Source organism: Drosophila kikkawai, chromosome 3L (assembly GCF_030179895.1).
Source record: "Drosophila kikkawai strain 14028-0561.14 chromosome 3L, DkikHiC1v2, whole genome shotgun sequence".
NCBI classification, from domain to species: Eukaryota; Metazoa; Arthropoda; class Insecta; order Diptera; family Drosophilidae; genus Drosophila; species Drosophila kikkawai.
The window spans coordinates 5,058,423-5,075,419 of NC_091730.1; the positions used below are offsets into that span (position 1 = coordinate 5,058,423).

General features: G+C 42.3%; 5 protein-coding genes across 5 annotated transcripts; 2 read left to right on the plus strand and 3 right to left on the minus strand.

Annotated features, from left to right (window-relative positions):
* LOC108079887 (phosphatidylserine lipase ABHD16A) lies at positions 1-2,351 on the minus strand. Its single transcript, XM_017174410.3, has 6 exons — positions 1,982-2,351; positions 1,591-1,904; positions 1,384-1,535; positions 726-1,329; positions 394-661; positions 1-326 (listed from the first exon to the last, which is right to left on the minus strand). The coding sequence occupies exons 1-6, from the start codon at positions 2,105-2,107 to the stop codon at positions 216-218; spliced, it is 1,575 nt and encodes a 524-aa protein (XP_017029899.1). The 5' UTR covers positions 2,108-2,351; the 3' UTR covers positions 1-215.
* A 421-nt stretch (positions 2,352-2,772) lies between these two features.
* On the plus strand, positions 2,773-7,026 carry LOC108079876 (NF-X1-type zinc finger protein NFXL1). Its single transcript, XM_017174392.3, has 10 exons — positions 2,773-2,994; positions 3,072-3,688; positions 3,745-3,903; positions 3,966-4,082; positions 4,143-4,259; positions 4,327-4,458; positions 4,518-4,726; positions 4,784-4,964; positions 5,027-5,482; positions 6,601-7,026. The coding sequence occupies exons 1-10, from the start codon at positions 2,880-2,882 to the stop codon at positions 7,024-7,026; spliced, it is 2,529 nt and encodes an 842-aa protein (XP_017029881.1). The 5' UTR covers positions 2,773-2,879.
* Positions 7,027-7,042: 16 nt separating this feature from the next.
* Positions 7,043-8,375, minus strand: LOC108079877 (solute carrier family 66 member 3). Its single transcript, XM_017174393.3, has 4 exons — positions 8,158-8,375; positions 7,840-8,099; positions 7,355-7,475; positions 7,043-7,288 (listed from the first exon to the last, which is right to left on the minus strand). Exons 1-4 carry the CDS (start codon positions 8,309-8,311, stop codon positions 7,155-7,157), a joined length of 669 nt encoding a protein of 222 aa, XP_017029882.1. The 5' UTR covers positions 8,312-8,375; the 3' UTR covers positions 7,043-7,154.
* Positions 8,376-8,591: 216 nt separating this feature from the next.
* On the plus strand, positions 8,592-9,410 carry LOC108079818 (ribosome biogenesis protein SLX9 homolog). The gene has a single exon (XM_017174301.3). The coding sequence runs from the start codon at positions 8,674-8,676 to the stop codon at positions 9,211-9,213; it is 540 nt and encodes a 179-aa protein (XP_017029790.1). The 5' UTR covers positions 8,592-8,673; the 3' UTR covers positions 9,214-9,410.
* A 482-nt stretch (positions 9,411-9,892) lies between these two features.
* LOC108079817 (zinc finger TRAF-type-containing protein 1 homolog) lies at positions 9,893-16,798 on the minus strand. The gene is made up of 8 exons (XM_017174300.3): positions 16,152-16,798; positions 12,157-12,215; positions 11,926-12,040; positions 11,746-11,869; positions 11,534-11,686; positions 10,995-11,272; positions 10,837-10,940; positions 9,893-10,768 (listed from the first exon to the last, which is right to left on the minus strand). Exons 1-8 carry the CDS (start codon positions 16,536-16,538, stop codon positions 10,741-10,743), a joined length of 1,248 nt encoding a protein of 415 aa, XP_017029789.1. The 5' UTR covers positions 16,539-16,798; the 3' UTR covers positions 9,893-10,740.
* Between the last annotated feature and the right edge of the window lie 199 nt (positions 16,799-16,997).

The following is a 16,997-nucleotide window of genomic DNA, read 5'->3' on the forward strand; positions in this document are numbered from 1 at the left end:
TCTTTTTGATTAGTTTATATCTTGTGACATTTATTTATCTTGTATATAAGAGACAATTTTACACCAGTTGTCAGCGACCCGGCTGTTCCCAGTTAGAATAATTTAATAAGCAGTCGAAGAGTGCAAAATGACTAAAAACCATAATTCACTAAGTCTAAGCATACACGGCCACACCACCCCCCCTTCGGAATAATACCTAACGTCCTTGGGCAGGCTTAGGTGAACACGAAACCGTGCTCGGTGGGAATGTCCCAGGGCATGGTGAAGAACTCCCCGGGCAGTTGGGTGCAGTGCGTCGAGTTGTAGTCACGTAAATGCTTGCGCAGCTGTAATAATACAAAGGCTTGTTAATTTTCTATTTATTTTACGCTGGAAACTGCTCAATAAACCCACCAAGAACACAGCCATGAGGTTGCGCACCTCCTCTGAGTAATCAGCTCCAATGTGCATGGGAAAGGACTTGCCCTCATCGGAGGCGTAGGTAATGAGGCGCGACATGCAGAGCTTCTCGTCGGCGGTGGGGATACTATACGGTTCCAGGGGCTTCGAAAGCAGGCTTTTCATTTTGTTCAACTGAGGGATGCCAAAGATGTTGGGATACCGATGCTTTAGCACAGACAAGACCAGGTAATTGCCGCGATTGGTGTCAATGCGGTTGTCCCTAAAGAGGAAAACATAACTCCTTTAGAAAGAGAGGAAAGTAAAGTAGGAAATTTAGCACTCACTCGGCTATTATCTCATCCTCAGTGCGGCGTATAAACGAAATTGGGCCATTAAACTCGGCAGCCAACTCTGCATTGTTCAAATTACAATAATTGCGAATGGCCACCTTCACAATTCCTGCCAGTCCAGAAGGCATGCGAGGTATAGCCAGATAAAGCACATCGTCAAAGGTGGCGTCCAGCACCACACCCTTGACATCCGGATAAACGGATGCAGCGTACAATGTGCTAAAGCCTCCAATACTCCAGCCATACAGAATGATATCCTCCACCGAAAAACCCAGATTATTGATGGCGAACTGGACCACAGCATCGATGGCATTCTTGTCTTCATGTGGATATGGTGTGCCCGTGCTACCAGCAAAACCAGGATGATTCCAGCCAAGAACTGAATACTTTAAGGCCACTGGAGTACCCATGATTCCTACTTCATAGAAGCCAGCATTGCCCTCAGAGCAAATGACCAGGGTCTTGCCATTGCCCACATTGTCGTTGCGGTTGTCAATGAACAAGGTGTCGATTTCGTTCGAGTCAATGGTCTTGACCTTATAGCGGATGCCATTGTCATCCTCGATGAGCTTGGCGCGACCGGAGATGAGCATGGGTCCTGGAAAGGATGTTAATAGTGGTATGTCGATTTCCAACTACTTTTTCTACATACTCATGAATTTCTGCAACAGCTTCACAGACCCTGGATAGATCATGGAAAGCCCAAAGGTTTTGATGGCCAAATAGGCAATCACTTCACAGGGTAGGGTGGCCAGCTGGAGCGGTTCACGCCTACTGGCAGTCACCACAGGCTTTTTGGTGTCCCTGAAAGGAAGGAGGAAAATTATAATCCCACTTTCTAGTAACTCCCTCGACTTACCCAGTAAGAGCCTTCACATCAAAGTCCACTGGCCAGGCTTTAAACTCAATGTCAAAGCGTCGCAGCTCGCTGCTGGCACCGCCAGCTGTCTTGGACTCCTTGGCCCGCACCAGGGCCTTCATCATGTTGGAGTACGAGCGCGACTGTTTGCGCCCCAGACCGCGCATCACCAGGGAAATGATGACAATGAGGCCCAGGCTAGTGGTAATCTTGGCCAAAGTCGGTATGGAGTCTGCTACGAAGTAGCCGCGACGGTAGAGGAATGTGACGAGCAAAGGGGATGTGTAGTATCCCACTGACCACATAACCGAGAGCTGCAACGAAGTGGGTAGAAAGTTCATAGCTCTTTCAACATTTCCATATGCTCCAGTTTTCCCCCCTGGACACTTACCGTGGACAGAATCTGCTCGCCGAACCGTTCGGCGGCTCCCGCATCGTACATCTTGCGCTGCGGCTCTGGAACACCCCGGTACTCCATGAAGAGATTCGGGCCAAACACGTAATTGAGGAAACTCATCTTTCGTGTCGGTATGTATATTTCTCCGTCTGGATATATTCAATTTTCGTGTCGTTTTCTTTTTTTTTTTATTTTGTTGCAATCGTTGTGAAAGTTCCAGGGTCGCGCACTAATAGCAGATGTTTGTACGGTCTGCCAGGGCTGGGCGATGAACCTGAGAAAACCGTTATGTTGTTTTTTTTTATTTATGTGATATTTATATATGTTTCTAATATGTTTTTACGTCGTTACTCCAACACAAAATGAAATGGCAGTAAATTCAAGGGGAACTTTAGGAAAACAGTTTTTCTTTTGTGACAGTTATCTCATGGCTGAATGACACAGTAATCCAGCTTTTATTACTTAGCCACTTTATTAATTTAATTTTATTTCTGATATGCTATTTTTCTTAAATATTATTTAATCACACACTTGCTAATACACTTTTCAATTACAATTTTCTTAATTACAGAAGTATTTTGTTATCGGTATCTCAGTATGTAGATCTATCGGTGTTTGCGGTGCCATATAGTCGTCCTGCTCGCACTTGTGTAAAACCCTATAGAGCGGTCAAAGCTTGAATGAAATCTTTAATTAATCTTTAATAAAAAAATACTTAAACTAAACAATAAAAATTATAACAAATTCCCACCTAGAACTAGTTCCAGATTGTAGTTTCATTGGAACCTAGTTCCGAGTATTGCTGTTATCACAGTGCTCGCCATCCCTGGGATCATCCCCCGAGAAATTAATTCCCAGTTTGATTGGCAACCGAAGAAAGCCGGCTACAAAAATGGAAAAGTTCAATAAAGCACAAGCAAAAAACCTGGCAGCCGCCCAGAAACTAGTTGACAACTACGCCTCCAGCTCTGAGGATGAAGGCGAACTGGACGAGAAGCATATTCTGGGTAAACCAAAACGGGGCCGTGACGTGTCATACCAAAAGCTTTAAACTATTTCTTTGTTATCTCCTTCATATCTTCAGATCTGCTCTACAAGCACTACAAACCATCGGAGACGTTGGGCAGCTCCAAGGATGCCGCGGCCCGCACAAGCACATTCCTGGAGAACACTCTGCACTCGGGAGCGGCCACTTGTCTCATTTGCATTGGCAGCATTCGGCGCGTGGAGGCGATCTGGTCATGCGAAAGCTGCTACTGCTTCTTTCACCTGAACTGCATCCAGCGCTGGGCCAACGACAGCATGATGCAGATGAAGGTCAAGGCGGCGGAGCAGCAGAACAATGGTCAGGGTCACTATAATCATTTGGGCGAGTTTGTGCCACCAAAGCGCCAGAAATCCCTACACTGGTGCTGCCCCCAGTGCCGCAGGGACTATCAGCCGGCGGAGAAGCCCACACAGTACAATTGCTTTTGCGGCAAGGAATTGAATCCCCCATCGCAGCCGTTCCTAGTGCCACATTCCTGTGGCGAGATCTGCGGAAAACTGCTGCAGCCAAAGTGTGGGCACGACTGCAAGTTGCTTTGCCATCCGGGGCCATGTCCTCCGTGTGCCCAGCAGGCGCAGGTCTCCTGTTTGTGCGGCAAGTCTAGTCCCCGTTCAATGAGGTGCATTGACAAGCAGTGGCGGTGCCAGCAGGCGGTAAGTATTAACTAGGGGATAATAGTTGAAATAATAATAATAAAACCTCTTAACAGTGCAAGGATCTGCTGGCCTGCGGCAAACACAAGTGTAATCAGGTATGCCATCGCCCAGGACAATGTCCACCCTGCACCAGCAAGAGCCTGCAGCCCTGCGAATGTCGGCGAGAGTCCAAGATGGTCAACTGCTCCGATCGCAAATGGAAGTGTCAGAATGTAGGTGAAATCTTTAGCCTCAAAAATTAATAATTAATAATAATATTTCAAAATCCCCTTAGGTATGTGGTGCCCCCTTTGCCTGCGGTCTGCACATCTGCGAGAAGGTTTGCCATGCTAGTTCCAACGACCACGGCGAGTGTCCCCTGCAAGTCCGTAGCTGTCCCTGCGGCAAGAATGTATGTCTACTTAAGCTCTCAAAAAAACCATAAATTAACACTAATTAATTTAATTTTTAGACTCAAATTAGACCCTGCAATGAGGCGGAAGAAACTTGCGGGGATACCTGTCAAAAGCTATTGTCCTGCGGCCAGCACACTTGCACTCAGCGTTGTCATCGCGGTGCCTGCATTTCGGTAAGTTTTGCTTTTTTTAATGAAAATAATTACATAAAGTAAATTAATGAAATCTTGTTTATGCTAGTGCCCAGTGCGAACCAAAAAGAAATGCCGCTGCGGCCTGCATGAAAAGGAGTTGCCCTGCTCCAAGGAGTTTACCTGCGAAACCAAATGTAAACAATTAAGGGACTGTGGCAAGCATGCCTGTAACCGAAAGGTAAAAGCTATTTATATATATTTTCCTAATCAATATAGCAAGGAAATATTCTATTTTAGTGCTGCGGGGATCAGTGCCCGCCTTGCGAGAAGATCTGCGGCAAGCAGCTAAGCTGCAACAAGCACAAATGCCAGTCTGTCTGCCACAATGGACCCTGTTATCCCTGCAAGCTAGAGTCCCAAATCAATTGCCGCTGTGGCAAAACCAAACGCAGTGTTCCCTGTGGAAGAGAGAAGAGTGCACGCATTGTGTGTCTGGAGCTTTGCCGGTAGGGTTTTCCCTTTACTTGGAATTTCTTTAAAATATTAATTTATTTTTCTTGTAGAATTTCTGCCAAATGTCACCATGCCATTAAGCATAAATGCCACAAGTCCGAGTGCCCGCCTTGTGGCCAGATGTGCGGCCTGCCCAACGACAACAGCAAGTGTGGACACATATGTAAGGCTCGCTGTCATGAAGCTGTGCGGGTTAATAAGCCAGGAGATGGCAGACCACAGGCCAAAAAGGTGAGCTCCAGGCTTAATTTACTTTTTTACTACTTGAAATTAATTAAACAACAAAATTATAGTATGAATACAAAGCTCAACCCCATCCCCGTTGCGAAGAAGGCGTGGTGGTCACCTGCATTGGTGGCCATGAGGTAGCCACCTGGCCCTGTTGGAACTCCAAGCCTAGCTCCTGTCAGCGTCAGTGTGCCCGGCAGCTCAAGTGCGGCAATCACAAATGCTCGCTGGTCTGCCACTCAGTGCCAAAACCAGACGATATGCAACAGCAAGCTGGCTGTGCCAGCTGTGAGGAAGGTTGTGCCGTTCCCCGACCCGCCGGCTGTGTTCATGCCTGTCCCAAGGGCTGCCATCCGCCGCCTTGTATGCCCTGTAATTTTGTGATCAAAAGCAAGTGCCATTGCGGTCTGAATCAGTCGGTGTACAAGTGCAGCGAGTATTACGATGAGACGGGCACGGTCCAGGAGATTGTGGAGCGCCGGGAAAAGTTACGCAGCTGCGGAAATCGATGCTTAAAGAATGTAAGTAATGTTTTTGGTAGCTTTAATCATCCAATACACTATGGTCCAGAATCCGTTTTTTTTGGCATAAAGTCGAAAAATGGAGCTACAGGGTTTAAACTTCGCAGATTTTATTGTTGTGGCATTAACAACTTGTGTACAAAAAATTGGGCCAGTACGACCACGCCCACTCTTGCCGCCCTTGCAAACTGATTGATATTTAATTTATAATTTTTATATATGTACATAATTACCATTTATTATATACATAATTAACGCATATATAATGAAAAAGTTGTTTAAAAAAAAGAGAGATATTTTTCCGAATTTATAATTAGAATTATTGGAAGAAATTAACCGTTCAAGAACGTATTTACATTTGGGAAGATATTTATGAATATCACTATAAAAATTACTGCATTTTTAATCTATTTCCTTCATTTTCTTGTATTTCACAGTGTCTTTATTAATTTTGGTGCATAGTCACTTCGATACAGATTGAATTTTTCGATTGTTGCTGCTCCATAATTTAAAAAGTTCGCTGTGAATAAACTATGTATATTACCAAAATATTAGAAAAGGGGGACGAACGGGGATGAGTTTTTTGTTTGTGGTTAAAGACAACATCCAGGAGTACAATCTGGACCAATTAGTTGCTGTCAGCATGGAGAAGCTTATTAGTTATACTCCACGAAACATGGAGAACGCATGATAGTTTTCTAAAAACATACACATAAATTTGACATTACACAACACTAAATACGTAGAACTACACAAAAAATTACAATATACATTAAATAGTGCATACCTTGAAGATTATTTTCCATATTTTAGTTAATTTTTTTGAACCAAAATAACACGTCTGACACAACATAAAGTAACTAAATATTTTGGCGCGAATTTCTATTCGGAAATGAGCTGATCGCAATCGCATTTTTAAAAGCTCTCAATAGGCTTTGGTGGCACATTTAAAGCTTTTAGTTAACATTTTTATAACGTATGATGAATTTACTTTAAGATTAAAATAAGAAAACAACGATATATTAACATAAAAAAATCGACTTTATGCCAAAAAAAACGGATTCTGGACCATAGTGCAATAGATGATATGATTTTATTTTGTCACCTTTTTTTTTTAGTACAATTGCGGCCATCGCTGCACTGCCATTTGCCATTCCGGCAAGTGTCCCAATCCCGAGCTTTGCCGCAAAAAGGTTCGCATTTACTGCGCCTGCAAGCGTCTTAAGCAGGAAATTGCCTGCGACAAGCACCGTGCCGGGCAAACATCCTTGGAATGCGACTCCCATTGCACGGCCGAGCAAACCCGCGCCCAGGCGGCCGAGCAACAGCATTTGGAGCAGAAGCGTCGACACGAGGAGGAGCGCAACCGCCTGGAGCTGGAGAAGTTTGAGGCAAAGTTTGGCAAGCGCAAGCACAAGGAACGCAAGACTGTGGACGTGGGCCCCACCAAGACCAAGATTGACTGGCAGCGTTACGCAATCTACGCAGTATCCTTGCTCACTGTATTAGGAGCCATTGCTGTGGCATTCTACGCAGAAAGTTAAACGAGGCTGAACGAGGTAAACCAATACAGAATTTGTAATATCAATTTAAAAATTTAAACAGATAAGCAAATAGAATTAAAAACAAATGACTGATAAGAATTGTTGAGTATTGTCTATGTTGAGCTTTTCTAGTCCGCCTTAAGCGTCTTCTTCTTGTAGAAGCAGGCGGCAGCGAAGACGGAAGCGCTGAGGAACGTTGAAATCAGGAAGTTGGACAGCAACATCCAGTCGTGCGATTGGAAGAAGACTGTGTATATGCGGGCTGTAAGAAAGAGTAGATTGCAGGTCAACTGGTGAACTTGAACCCAATTAATAGTGGTGATCTTACTCATGTTGGTGAAGGCAGACAGCGCCCAAGTGGTGCGGCTGACCGAACTGGCATCCTTGGTCCGCAGAATGGCCAGAAGCTGGAGCACCTTACTCGTGGCCCCAATTGGCGTGCAGAAAGGCTAAAGAGAAAGCAAACAAAGGAATGAATGTCGAGCTATATATATGAATTTATTGGTCAAATGGCAAGAGAGTGCCGTGCCGGGTATTAATAGCCGCTCAAATATTATACAACAAAACACCGGTGACCTTGGGACAAAGATGCTTTGCCCAGTTAAGATCTGCGTCCGCCCTTCTAAGCTACAAAAAAAATCAAAACAAAACAAATCAAACCCGTTTACTCCGCTTCAAAACATAATTAGTTAATTAAATAACTAAGAGCGAAACGGGTTTGAAGTCGTTATCTGGCTAAAGAATGCTTCCAACCTAATCAGCAACGACGAATGACACAGTGCAGGTGATATCTTGGGCCTGAGGATTACTCACCACTAGGAACGTCAGGATGATAATGGGGAAGAGCTTCAGATAGATGAGCGTCACCACAATTCCATACAGCACTGCCACCACCTGGGTCCGTTTGCCCAGCAAATCCTGGTACTTGAAGGCATAGAAAATGAGAACGTACTCCTGGAGCAGCAGAACAGGATATTCCATATAAGAAAGGAAGTCGTAGCCACTGGTGTAGTTGTACGACAGCATCACCGTGTAGCTAAACAGCTCCAGGCACAGTCCCAGAACGCTGATTCCTGTCCAGCAAAAGAGATTGTGAGTGGGAGGATTTTTCTGCGGGGGCGAAGCTTTCACCTTTCGAGGACTCGTTGGCTCGGATTGTGTTTATCTGAGGCACCTTGATCACCAGGCAGGAGGAGACCGTGATTAGGCTAAGCAAATCAGCGATCACAAGGACCAAGCCCCGATCCAGGTACTCGGACACAAATTCGCCCACACCTCCAACCATTGCGACCGTCAACAAATTCGAAAAATAGCAATTTTGCTGTGCCAGTGTGACCGAAACATTTTAAAGGGGAAATGCCGAGTCAAAGAGGTGAGCGCCATCGGTGGGAGAGCAATGAACACCAGATTGTTTATCTAATAAACCAAAGATTAAAAGAGTGTAATCAAATTTATTTAAATTTTAGCCAATTTTCGTTTGTTTAATTTAAAATAAATGAAATATGGATGTTTAAATTAAATAAACAAAACCTATCGATACTATCGATAAAGCTTCGATGTTTTTGCTGCAATACCAGTAGATGTGGTGACATTGGTTCTTGGCACGCTGCACGTTTGTTATTATTTTGAAATAAATTCTCTATTAAAATGGCAAAAACAAAGCGAAATGTGAGGGCCAAGGCCAAGAGCATGGTGGGTGCAGCCAAACAGAAAGCCCAGGAGGTGCAGGCCAAGCTACGTCAAGAGCAGTTGCTTCACAAAACACTCACGCCCAAAAAGACGACCACCAAAAAGGAAAAGTCGGCGGCCAAGCACAAGAAACTGATCAAGCGCTTTGCCGAAACGCGGAAGGAGCACAAGGAGGAGGTGGCTCGCAAGAATCGAGAGAAGACGAAAGTGATCGGGGACCTGAAGCCCTTGCGGGATGCTCTGCCCTCGCTGCAGGACATGTACAAGCTGGTGCGGATAAAACAAAAGGATGCCACCGAGCAAACAGTGCTCACTGCTCCAGAAATCCCACTCAGTGCCAACGAGAAGATAAGGAAGAAGCGCAAGGAGCTGGTTAATCGCGTCAAGTCCTTCGAGAAGGTCATCAAGGATAAGAACTTTAAAAAGAATCCCCGCGAAGTCATCGCCGCCCATGTGCGCAACAAGTACGAGGCGATGGAGGATGAGAACGATGAATAGGAGTCGAGGGGAAATGTTTACAAATATGTGTCATGCCCGCCCAAAAACCACAATTTTGTAATTTAATTTTTTGTAAGAAATATTTTTAGAACACATAATTTGTAGTGTTAAAGAAAAATTAGTCGTTTATGTGCCTAAAAAACCTACAGCAAATCATATTTTTAACTATGATACATAATTTTTAAAAAATATATTTAATATATATTTGGTTAAAGCAAACAAGGCCTTTTATTTTATTTATTTATTTAAGAAGTCTTTGTTTTAGAGACCTGGATTAAACCTCTTCAATAGTCCTGACTAAAGATATACAATCTATATTTGACGGTAAAGTTTAAAATATTAGAGCTGGAAATAAAATAAGTTCCAAGTCATTGAATTAGCAAAACCATGAACAAAATATAAATATATAATTTTAATTATTTAACTGTTCGATTTAGTTCGATTAATTGTTAAGTTTAGAAATAATCGATTTTTTCGATATACATATGTAACTTAGCATTCTGTTCGATACTCCAAACCAATATAATCAATATTTTCGATGGTATTAATATTTTAAAGTTAAACAAGCATATCTAGTGACATACCAAAGTTAAATATATTTTTAATATTGATATTTCCTTTGTATCTATAAAATCTTGATTACATTTCCTTCTTATATCCCCAATGAAAAAACACAAAATTGATTTCTTTATTAAGATGTATCTTTATTATATATGCATTAGGTATAGTTATCATTTAACGATGCATTTTAAATATTACACGTACGAATGTAAGTTTAAGCATTAAATCGTAAATCGAGGGTTAACAGAACGCGATTAGAATTAGACAAGATTTGAATGTGAACTCGAAGTTTTGTATTATTTTGGGCCTCTGCATTTGTTTTTGCCATTAGCGGGGCTTTTTCTGTGTGATTTTTGTAATCTAGAGCTACATCATAATATGTATGTATCGTAGATATATATATGCATATGCCGGGTTTATAGTTTCGAATGTCGTCAACTTGGTGTTGTTCTTCTTACAGTGAAAATACGGAGCTTGTGAACTCGAAGGATCTCTATGCGTCCGTAGTGTTAATCTACAGCTATTTTATTGGTTATTGGTATTATCGGGATTAGCTGGGTGTGGTTGGCTCCTTACTTGTGAGATCATTTTAAAACTTTAGTCAAACACACATCGGCTGTCTTGTCTGCGATTCATTTCAACTTCACGAACAGCAAAAATTAACATAGCTATTGAAAAAGAGTCCCAAATACAATGGCTTTATAGATATCATCATAATCATGTACAAAATGTGGGTGAATCCTACACATTAGTCGTCTCTAAGCTTGGGTTACAACCTACCGCGTTATGTCTGGGTAATCGCGATTGAAAATGTATTCTGACGGGCGCGAAATTATACATATACATTCATAGAAAATATATCAACTAACTCTAGGTCGATTTTTGTTTTTTTTTTCGGTTTTTGCACATTCAAGAGTTTGAAACAACAAACTTAAGCTAAATTTGAAAATCTTTATACGCGTGTGTTTACTTGTTTAGCAAAAACATGAGCAGGCTGCAAAGAAACAAGAGTTTGGAGTGAGATAATTTGCTTTAAAAGAACACCTAAGGATCATTACTCACCGGAAGTTAATGCCTTTGTTGGCCAGCATACGGTTGCATTCACTTGAGCCAGTGCCGCCGATGCCATCTGGCAGCGGCAGGACATAGTAATCACTTTCGGTACTCTGGAAAGTAAAGAATTTCTAAATTTGTTCTTATTTTGATTATTTTTAACTCACCGTCTCGGTGAAGTAATGCTGATATATCTGAGTCGAAACTTTCATATCCGAAAACGGTCCCTTGAGCGCAAAAAAGTGTATGCTCATGGGCGTGCTGGTCTTGGTCTTCAGGATTAGCTGGTAGGTGATGGTCCGATCGTTCGATTGATGCGGATCGCGCTGGCTGTTGTTAATGCGCGCCTTCACCACCCATTGCTGGTTGAAGGCCGAGAAGCGGGCCGTCTCATAAAATAATTTATGAACGTACTCGTCTGTTCGGTATGGTTTCATCTGAAGATCTGCAATGAAAACGATAAAATTATTAAACTTAGAACTAGATATATAATGCAGCGAGATGGGTTGAGGTTTTGAATTTGGCCTCGCATTTCTCATCCTAAGCTAACTTTAAAAAATGTAATTTATCTGGGACTATTTTTATCAGTTAAGGGAAAAATACTTCCTCAAACCATAACTGCGGGCCTTTTTTACACTACCCGCATTTATCAAGTACTTTATCTTCAATTCCATTAAGGAATTAGAGGCCTAAAACCATTACTCACCATTGAATATAATCTTCTCGTAGCTCAGCAAGTCAATCAGGGTGTTGAACATTTTTTTCTCCTCTTTGATCATGACATCGTGTGCCTCCAGGGCAAACATGACCTCGTGGCCAGACTTCTGTGGATGCAAGCAGTTCCTCTCGTGTTCGGTAGCTAAATGGAAAATTTGTGGTTAATTAATGAAGTTTAGAAATGATGGAAAATAATCATACTCTCATGGAAGGGTCCCCGCCATTGGCAACCGATGCGATGGTATTTGCATTTTGTGGGTCGCTCCTGGCACTCGTGTTGTTCATGGCGTTCGAGTGACTTGTATGGAAATTCTTTGTTGCAAAACTATTACGAAAAAAGTGTTAATTATATAAAGTATAAGATATTCAAGGCTTTAATACCTGACACTCGCTAGGCAATTCGGATGCAGCCTTCTCCACGGCCAGGTTGCGTGAAGCTGTGCTCTTTGATATCTCCACGCGACAGTTGGGACAAGTGGCAATCTGATCGCGTAGGCTAAATAAATAAACATTAAATAAACCGTTGGAAAGGTGTTAGAGTAAAGAACAAGTTTGAGTTTAGAGGTGGCTATTTCTCCTTTTATTTAGGTTGGTGTTAGAGGGAATTCATACCGTCCATCCGCCAAAAGGTGGGTAAAGCAGGCGGCGCACATCAGGTGTCCCATCTGGCACTGCAAGTGAAAGGAGCAGAGAGAAAGGGAAAGGTGATTTTAATAATTTCATATCTAAGGCAATTGTTTATCGGTAGATGGATAGAGATTTGATAACTAAAACAAAATAGTGGAATGATAATTAACCTGCAATTAAAGAAAAAAGAAGAAAAGTTTGCTATTAGTCAAAAATACGGCCTTGTTTGCAAAGAGAGCTTGTTGGAGATATGGAAATGAGTGTTGTGTGGGTGGTGGCTTTTGTGGTGTTTTGAATATGAATGAGTCTATTTTTGGTTTATATATATTTTTTTTTGGAGGAAAATGGAATGAGTGGATATGGATTTCTCAGTGGGAGAGGATGAGAGTTCTGAAGAGGTCTGAAAATGTTTTAGCTTTTGGAGATCCAGTTTGTATATTCTCATATTTTTTTGTTGAAATAAAAACGCTATGGTTGTTGGTTTGGTTTTATTTTGCATTTTCAAGTTTCGCACTCTTCTTTGCAAATTTATTGAATTCATTTTTTCTCGTTTTTCTTTTTTGTGTTTTCATTTTGGTTAAAATACATTTCAGGGTTTAACTTTAATGCTATATGGATGAAATCGGTTCTATGTACTTAGCTTTTACAATTACAATCTCAGGTTTTTCTTTTTTTGTTTTAGTTTTTTTTTTTTTTGTTGCGTGTGCTTACAAAGGTTACGAAATCGAGTTTATTGTCTTAACTAAGATTAATCATTAAATAGATAGAGAGATAGTTAAAGTTTATCTAAATAAGGCGCTGCAGCAAAATGAAAATAATAAGAATAGTTCTGGTTTAAATTTAGCATTCTTATATCGTGTATATGTTGGTTTGTAAATATATATTCTGTTATATATTTTTTTTTCATGTTTTTACTTTTTTCTTTTCTTTTTTTGAGAGCCAATTAAATCTGTTTTGTATGCATGTGTTTTTCACTTGATTTTCAGACATGAGTTTGTCAAGCAATTGATGAAAAAGAAGGTCTGGCATAGTGGACCGATAACGGATATATGCATGGTTTATATAGTATATAGTTTATGGTATACATAAGTACGTCGCTTCGGCCAGATAATACCGCGTCCAAAGTCGAGAGCCCGAGAGAGATCCAATCGAGCGTGACTCGACGAAGTGAAATGTAACCCCCGAGGAGCCTTCATTATAACATTACTATATCTGCATCGACATTGCTGTCGCCGCATGCATTTATTTACAAATCGGAATGCGGGCCGGGCCGGGCCCAGGCCTGCTCTTCCCTCATTTTGGAATTTTTGTCTCTATTTTGGGAATTAGCCAGCGTGGCCCAACAAGGAGCACTATTTGTGGACGGACCCGGAGCGATAAGCGATGGCTTTTCATTTGTTTTTTTGGTGCCTGTACACACACACACACGCACGCGTGTATATCTTTTGCACAGTACAAAAATGTTTACTCGAGAGAAAGAGAGATTGTCTGGAATCTAGATATACACACTTTTTAAAACTAAAATATACGGATTTCTTTGATATATTCAAATTTGTGTGCATCTAAAAATCAGCTAATAGGGAAAACCCAGGTTTTGATAAGACAACATTAAGCTCTTGAACTAATAGTAAAATTATTATCATTAAATAATGGATTTATCAACACAAAATACAAATTTAATATTAAAAATGTTTTATTTCTTAATCTTTAATTATTTTTTAGGTCAGGTCTAGTAAATCTTGATTTGATCTTGCATTATAAGTGCATTCTAATCGCCTTTTTTTCCCTCTGTGTGTTCTTTGTGTATCTGCATCTGAGTTTTTGAGAGCATCTATCTGAGCGCACATTTACTGTGTATCTTGGCAGTTGAATGAACCCGTGAATTCGTGTTCTTTGATTGGCAATTTATGACCTAGACTAACTACGGCAGCACCAGCTGCTTGCTGCCTAACAATCTGATTGTTTAATGGAAAATCCACGAAACCACAAAGGAGTTTAACTCGTTTTTCCCCATCGATAACAATAATACACACGGAACAAAAATATATCACAACTCTCGCTCTCTCTCTCTCTCTCTCTTTTGCCCTCTCTCTTCTGCTGCCTGCACTTGCGTCGCAGACACAACAAAACCAGCTGATGGTGTTTTTGTAGATAAGTAAGAATGGGGCAAGAGGAAGAGAACGTCAACAGTAGGTAAGAAAAAAAAAAAAAAGGAAAGAGGAAATCACGCTAAAGATCAACGACGACGACAAAAAATTCAGGTGGGTTTGGAGTGTGTTTTCAGGTATTTGTACCTTTCCTCGCACACACACACTCGTAAATATACTCGCACGTTGGAGAACCTAAAAAGTACACATCGCATAGAACTTAAGGCTGAGAAAAACTGGTAAAACGAGTTTATTCCAGATCACAGGTCTCAACCTGCACCAAGCTGATTCCACACAAAAATACATAATCAAAAAACTGCTGGCATTGCATTTGCTACACATCACAAATATGCCTAGTTTTTCTCTATATTTTTCTATTCAATATTTAGAATAAAAACAAAATAAATATCTAAAAATTTTCCCCAGGGGTCTCGAAACAGCTGATTTTGCCACGACTCGGGCGAGAGCACAACGCATGTGTATTACGACGCAGCAGCAACAACAAAAACGCAATGCCGTAGCAAAAGCAAAACAATAACAGAGAGCAAAAATCGCAGGGTGCGTGCGAGTGTGTGTGTGTGTAGGCACATGCATACAAGCGCGGCCATAAAAAAGAAGTGGAAATGCAAAAAAGGAAAACAATCGTGTTTTTTCCTGGGATTCTTTAGCTAATTAATAGTTTCTGCGGGTTTCTGCGAACTCCGCTCCATTTTGTATGATTCATTTTGTTTTCGGTCACGTTTTTTGTGGGATACAGAAAGTGGGTTTTCGTCGGTTGGCATTTGATATTTTCCTGTGTGGGTCAGCACTTTTTTTTTTTCTCTTTTCTTACTGTAATCCAAAACCAATTTCAATGACGCAGTTATCGCTGCTCAAAGCAAGTAGGTGTGTTAGAGAGAGAGAGCAATGTCAACACACACATGCATACACGCCTTACGTAAAGATCTGTCGGTTGCAGTGGCGTAGAATCAAGGGGGTCTGTGGGGGTCATGAAGTTTTTAGATGTAATCGAATTGTTGCTGAATATTCTTCAGGCAACATATCATGAGGGGTACGCCCCGAAACCCCCTTTCCCCCGCCCCTGCATGTCTGCATTAAATTCAATCAATTGTCAGTTTCAGCAACAATGACGACGACGACGCCTACATAAGCGTGAATGAAAAAGAATGCGAGAATTTGCCTAAAAAGCTGAATGAATTGAGAGAGGAAACTGTATACGCAAACATCGAGAATAAAAAGCTTTGAATTCCCGTTGTTGGCCTTAATTTGCGCTGCTAAAAATAGGGCACGGCACACTCCCCCTTTAATAGATTTGTAGAAAAAATTGGGTCCTAAGCATAATGTTTGCTGGTTTCTATGACGCAATACAGAAAATCTGCAGTAAATGTTACTGCGCAAAAGAAGGGGGGTCAGCGAAAGAGGAGGCGGGGGCCATAATTCACTCGCAAATGCAACGGTTCAAAGTAAGAGGGTTGATTTCAAGCCGTTTCTCTAAAACGCAATAAAACTGCATAGTGGCCGTGAGTGCGACAAGGCCAGCCTGCTCTCTTATGCTGCGCTCGCTCGCTTGCGGCGCAATGTTTTCAAGGCGAGTGCAAGAGCAGCCCCACTATCCGTCCCGCTCTCTCGCACAGCTGTCTGTAATGGGGGCCACAGGCATGGGGGAGGAGTGGTGGTGGATTCACTGGTTACAGCTGAGCTGTCACGATTTGTTTGTATACAGAAGAAAGGCATTTCATTTCGTTTCGTTTTCAGGGGGGGTTTTTATCGAAGAGGGGGAGGCACGGGCCCAGGACACGTCGACTACGCAGTTCGCTCCCTGCAAGAACTCACCTGGTACATGGCCGTCTTGGGCAGATCCAGGCAGACGGCGCAGCAAAGGGCTGTGGAGATGCGGTAGGCCAGCTTCTCGTGCGTTCCAGCTGCGGCGGCGGCGCTCGACAGCGAGGAGGCGCCACCCCCGCCGCTGCCACCTCCCCCGGAGCTGCTCGATGCCCCGTCGAGCAACTGCTTCTTTGAGGGCGGCTCGCCGCTGCTCTGGGTATCCAGTGGCACGCCCACAGGGTTACCGCCCTGCCCACCGCCCTGCGAGGAGGCGGACGAGGACGAGGAGGAACTGGCGCTGGAAGTGGAGGCCTGCATCACGGAGTCGCCCAGAAGCGGAAGCGTCGAGGAAGGCGGCTGTTGCACCGCCGAACTGGAAGATTCCACCGTCGACATGGCTAACCTTGCGCTTATAATTTTCTCTATTATTCTTTTCTCTGCCTCCGTTCACTCCCACCAACACTGTTTAAACGGCACTTTGCCCAGTTCTTTCCTGCAATTTTCCGAACCACTTTTCCTCCGAGAACAAGACCACTCGCTAAAGTTAAATAATAAACTTTGTTTTTGCCTTGTTCCGCCCACCACTCGATATATATATTTTATATATTTAATTAAAATACGTTTATGCCTGCGCTACTCGTCGAAAGAAAACAAATCGAAACGGAAGCAGTTGTATTTATAGGGTATCTGCAGATGAGACTTACATCAAAAATCTCAAAAAGTTAAAATCCCCTAAAAAATCCACGTTTCCCCTAGACTCAAACCACATCTGAATTCAGATTTCTAGCTATGTAGCTAGACTATCTTTTTCCAGCTAAGTTTAGCTTTTTCGTTTTAGTGTGCCCAGAGCCGCGA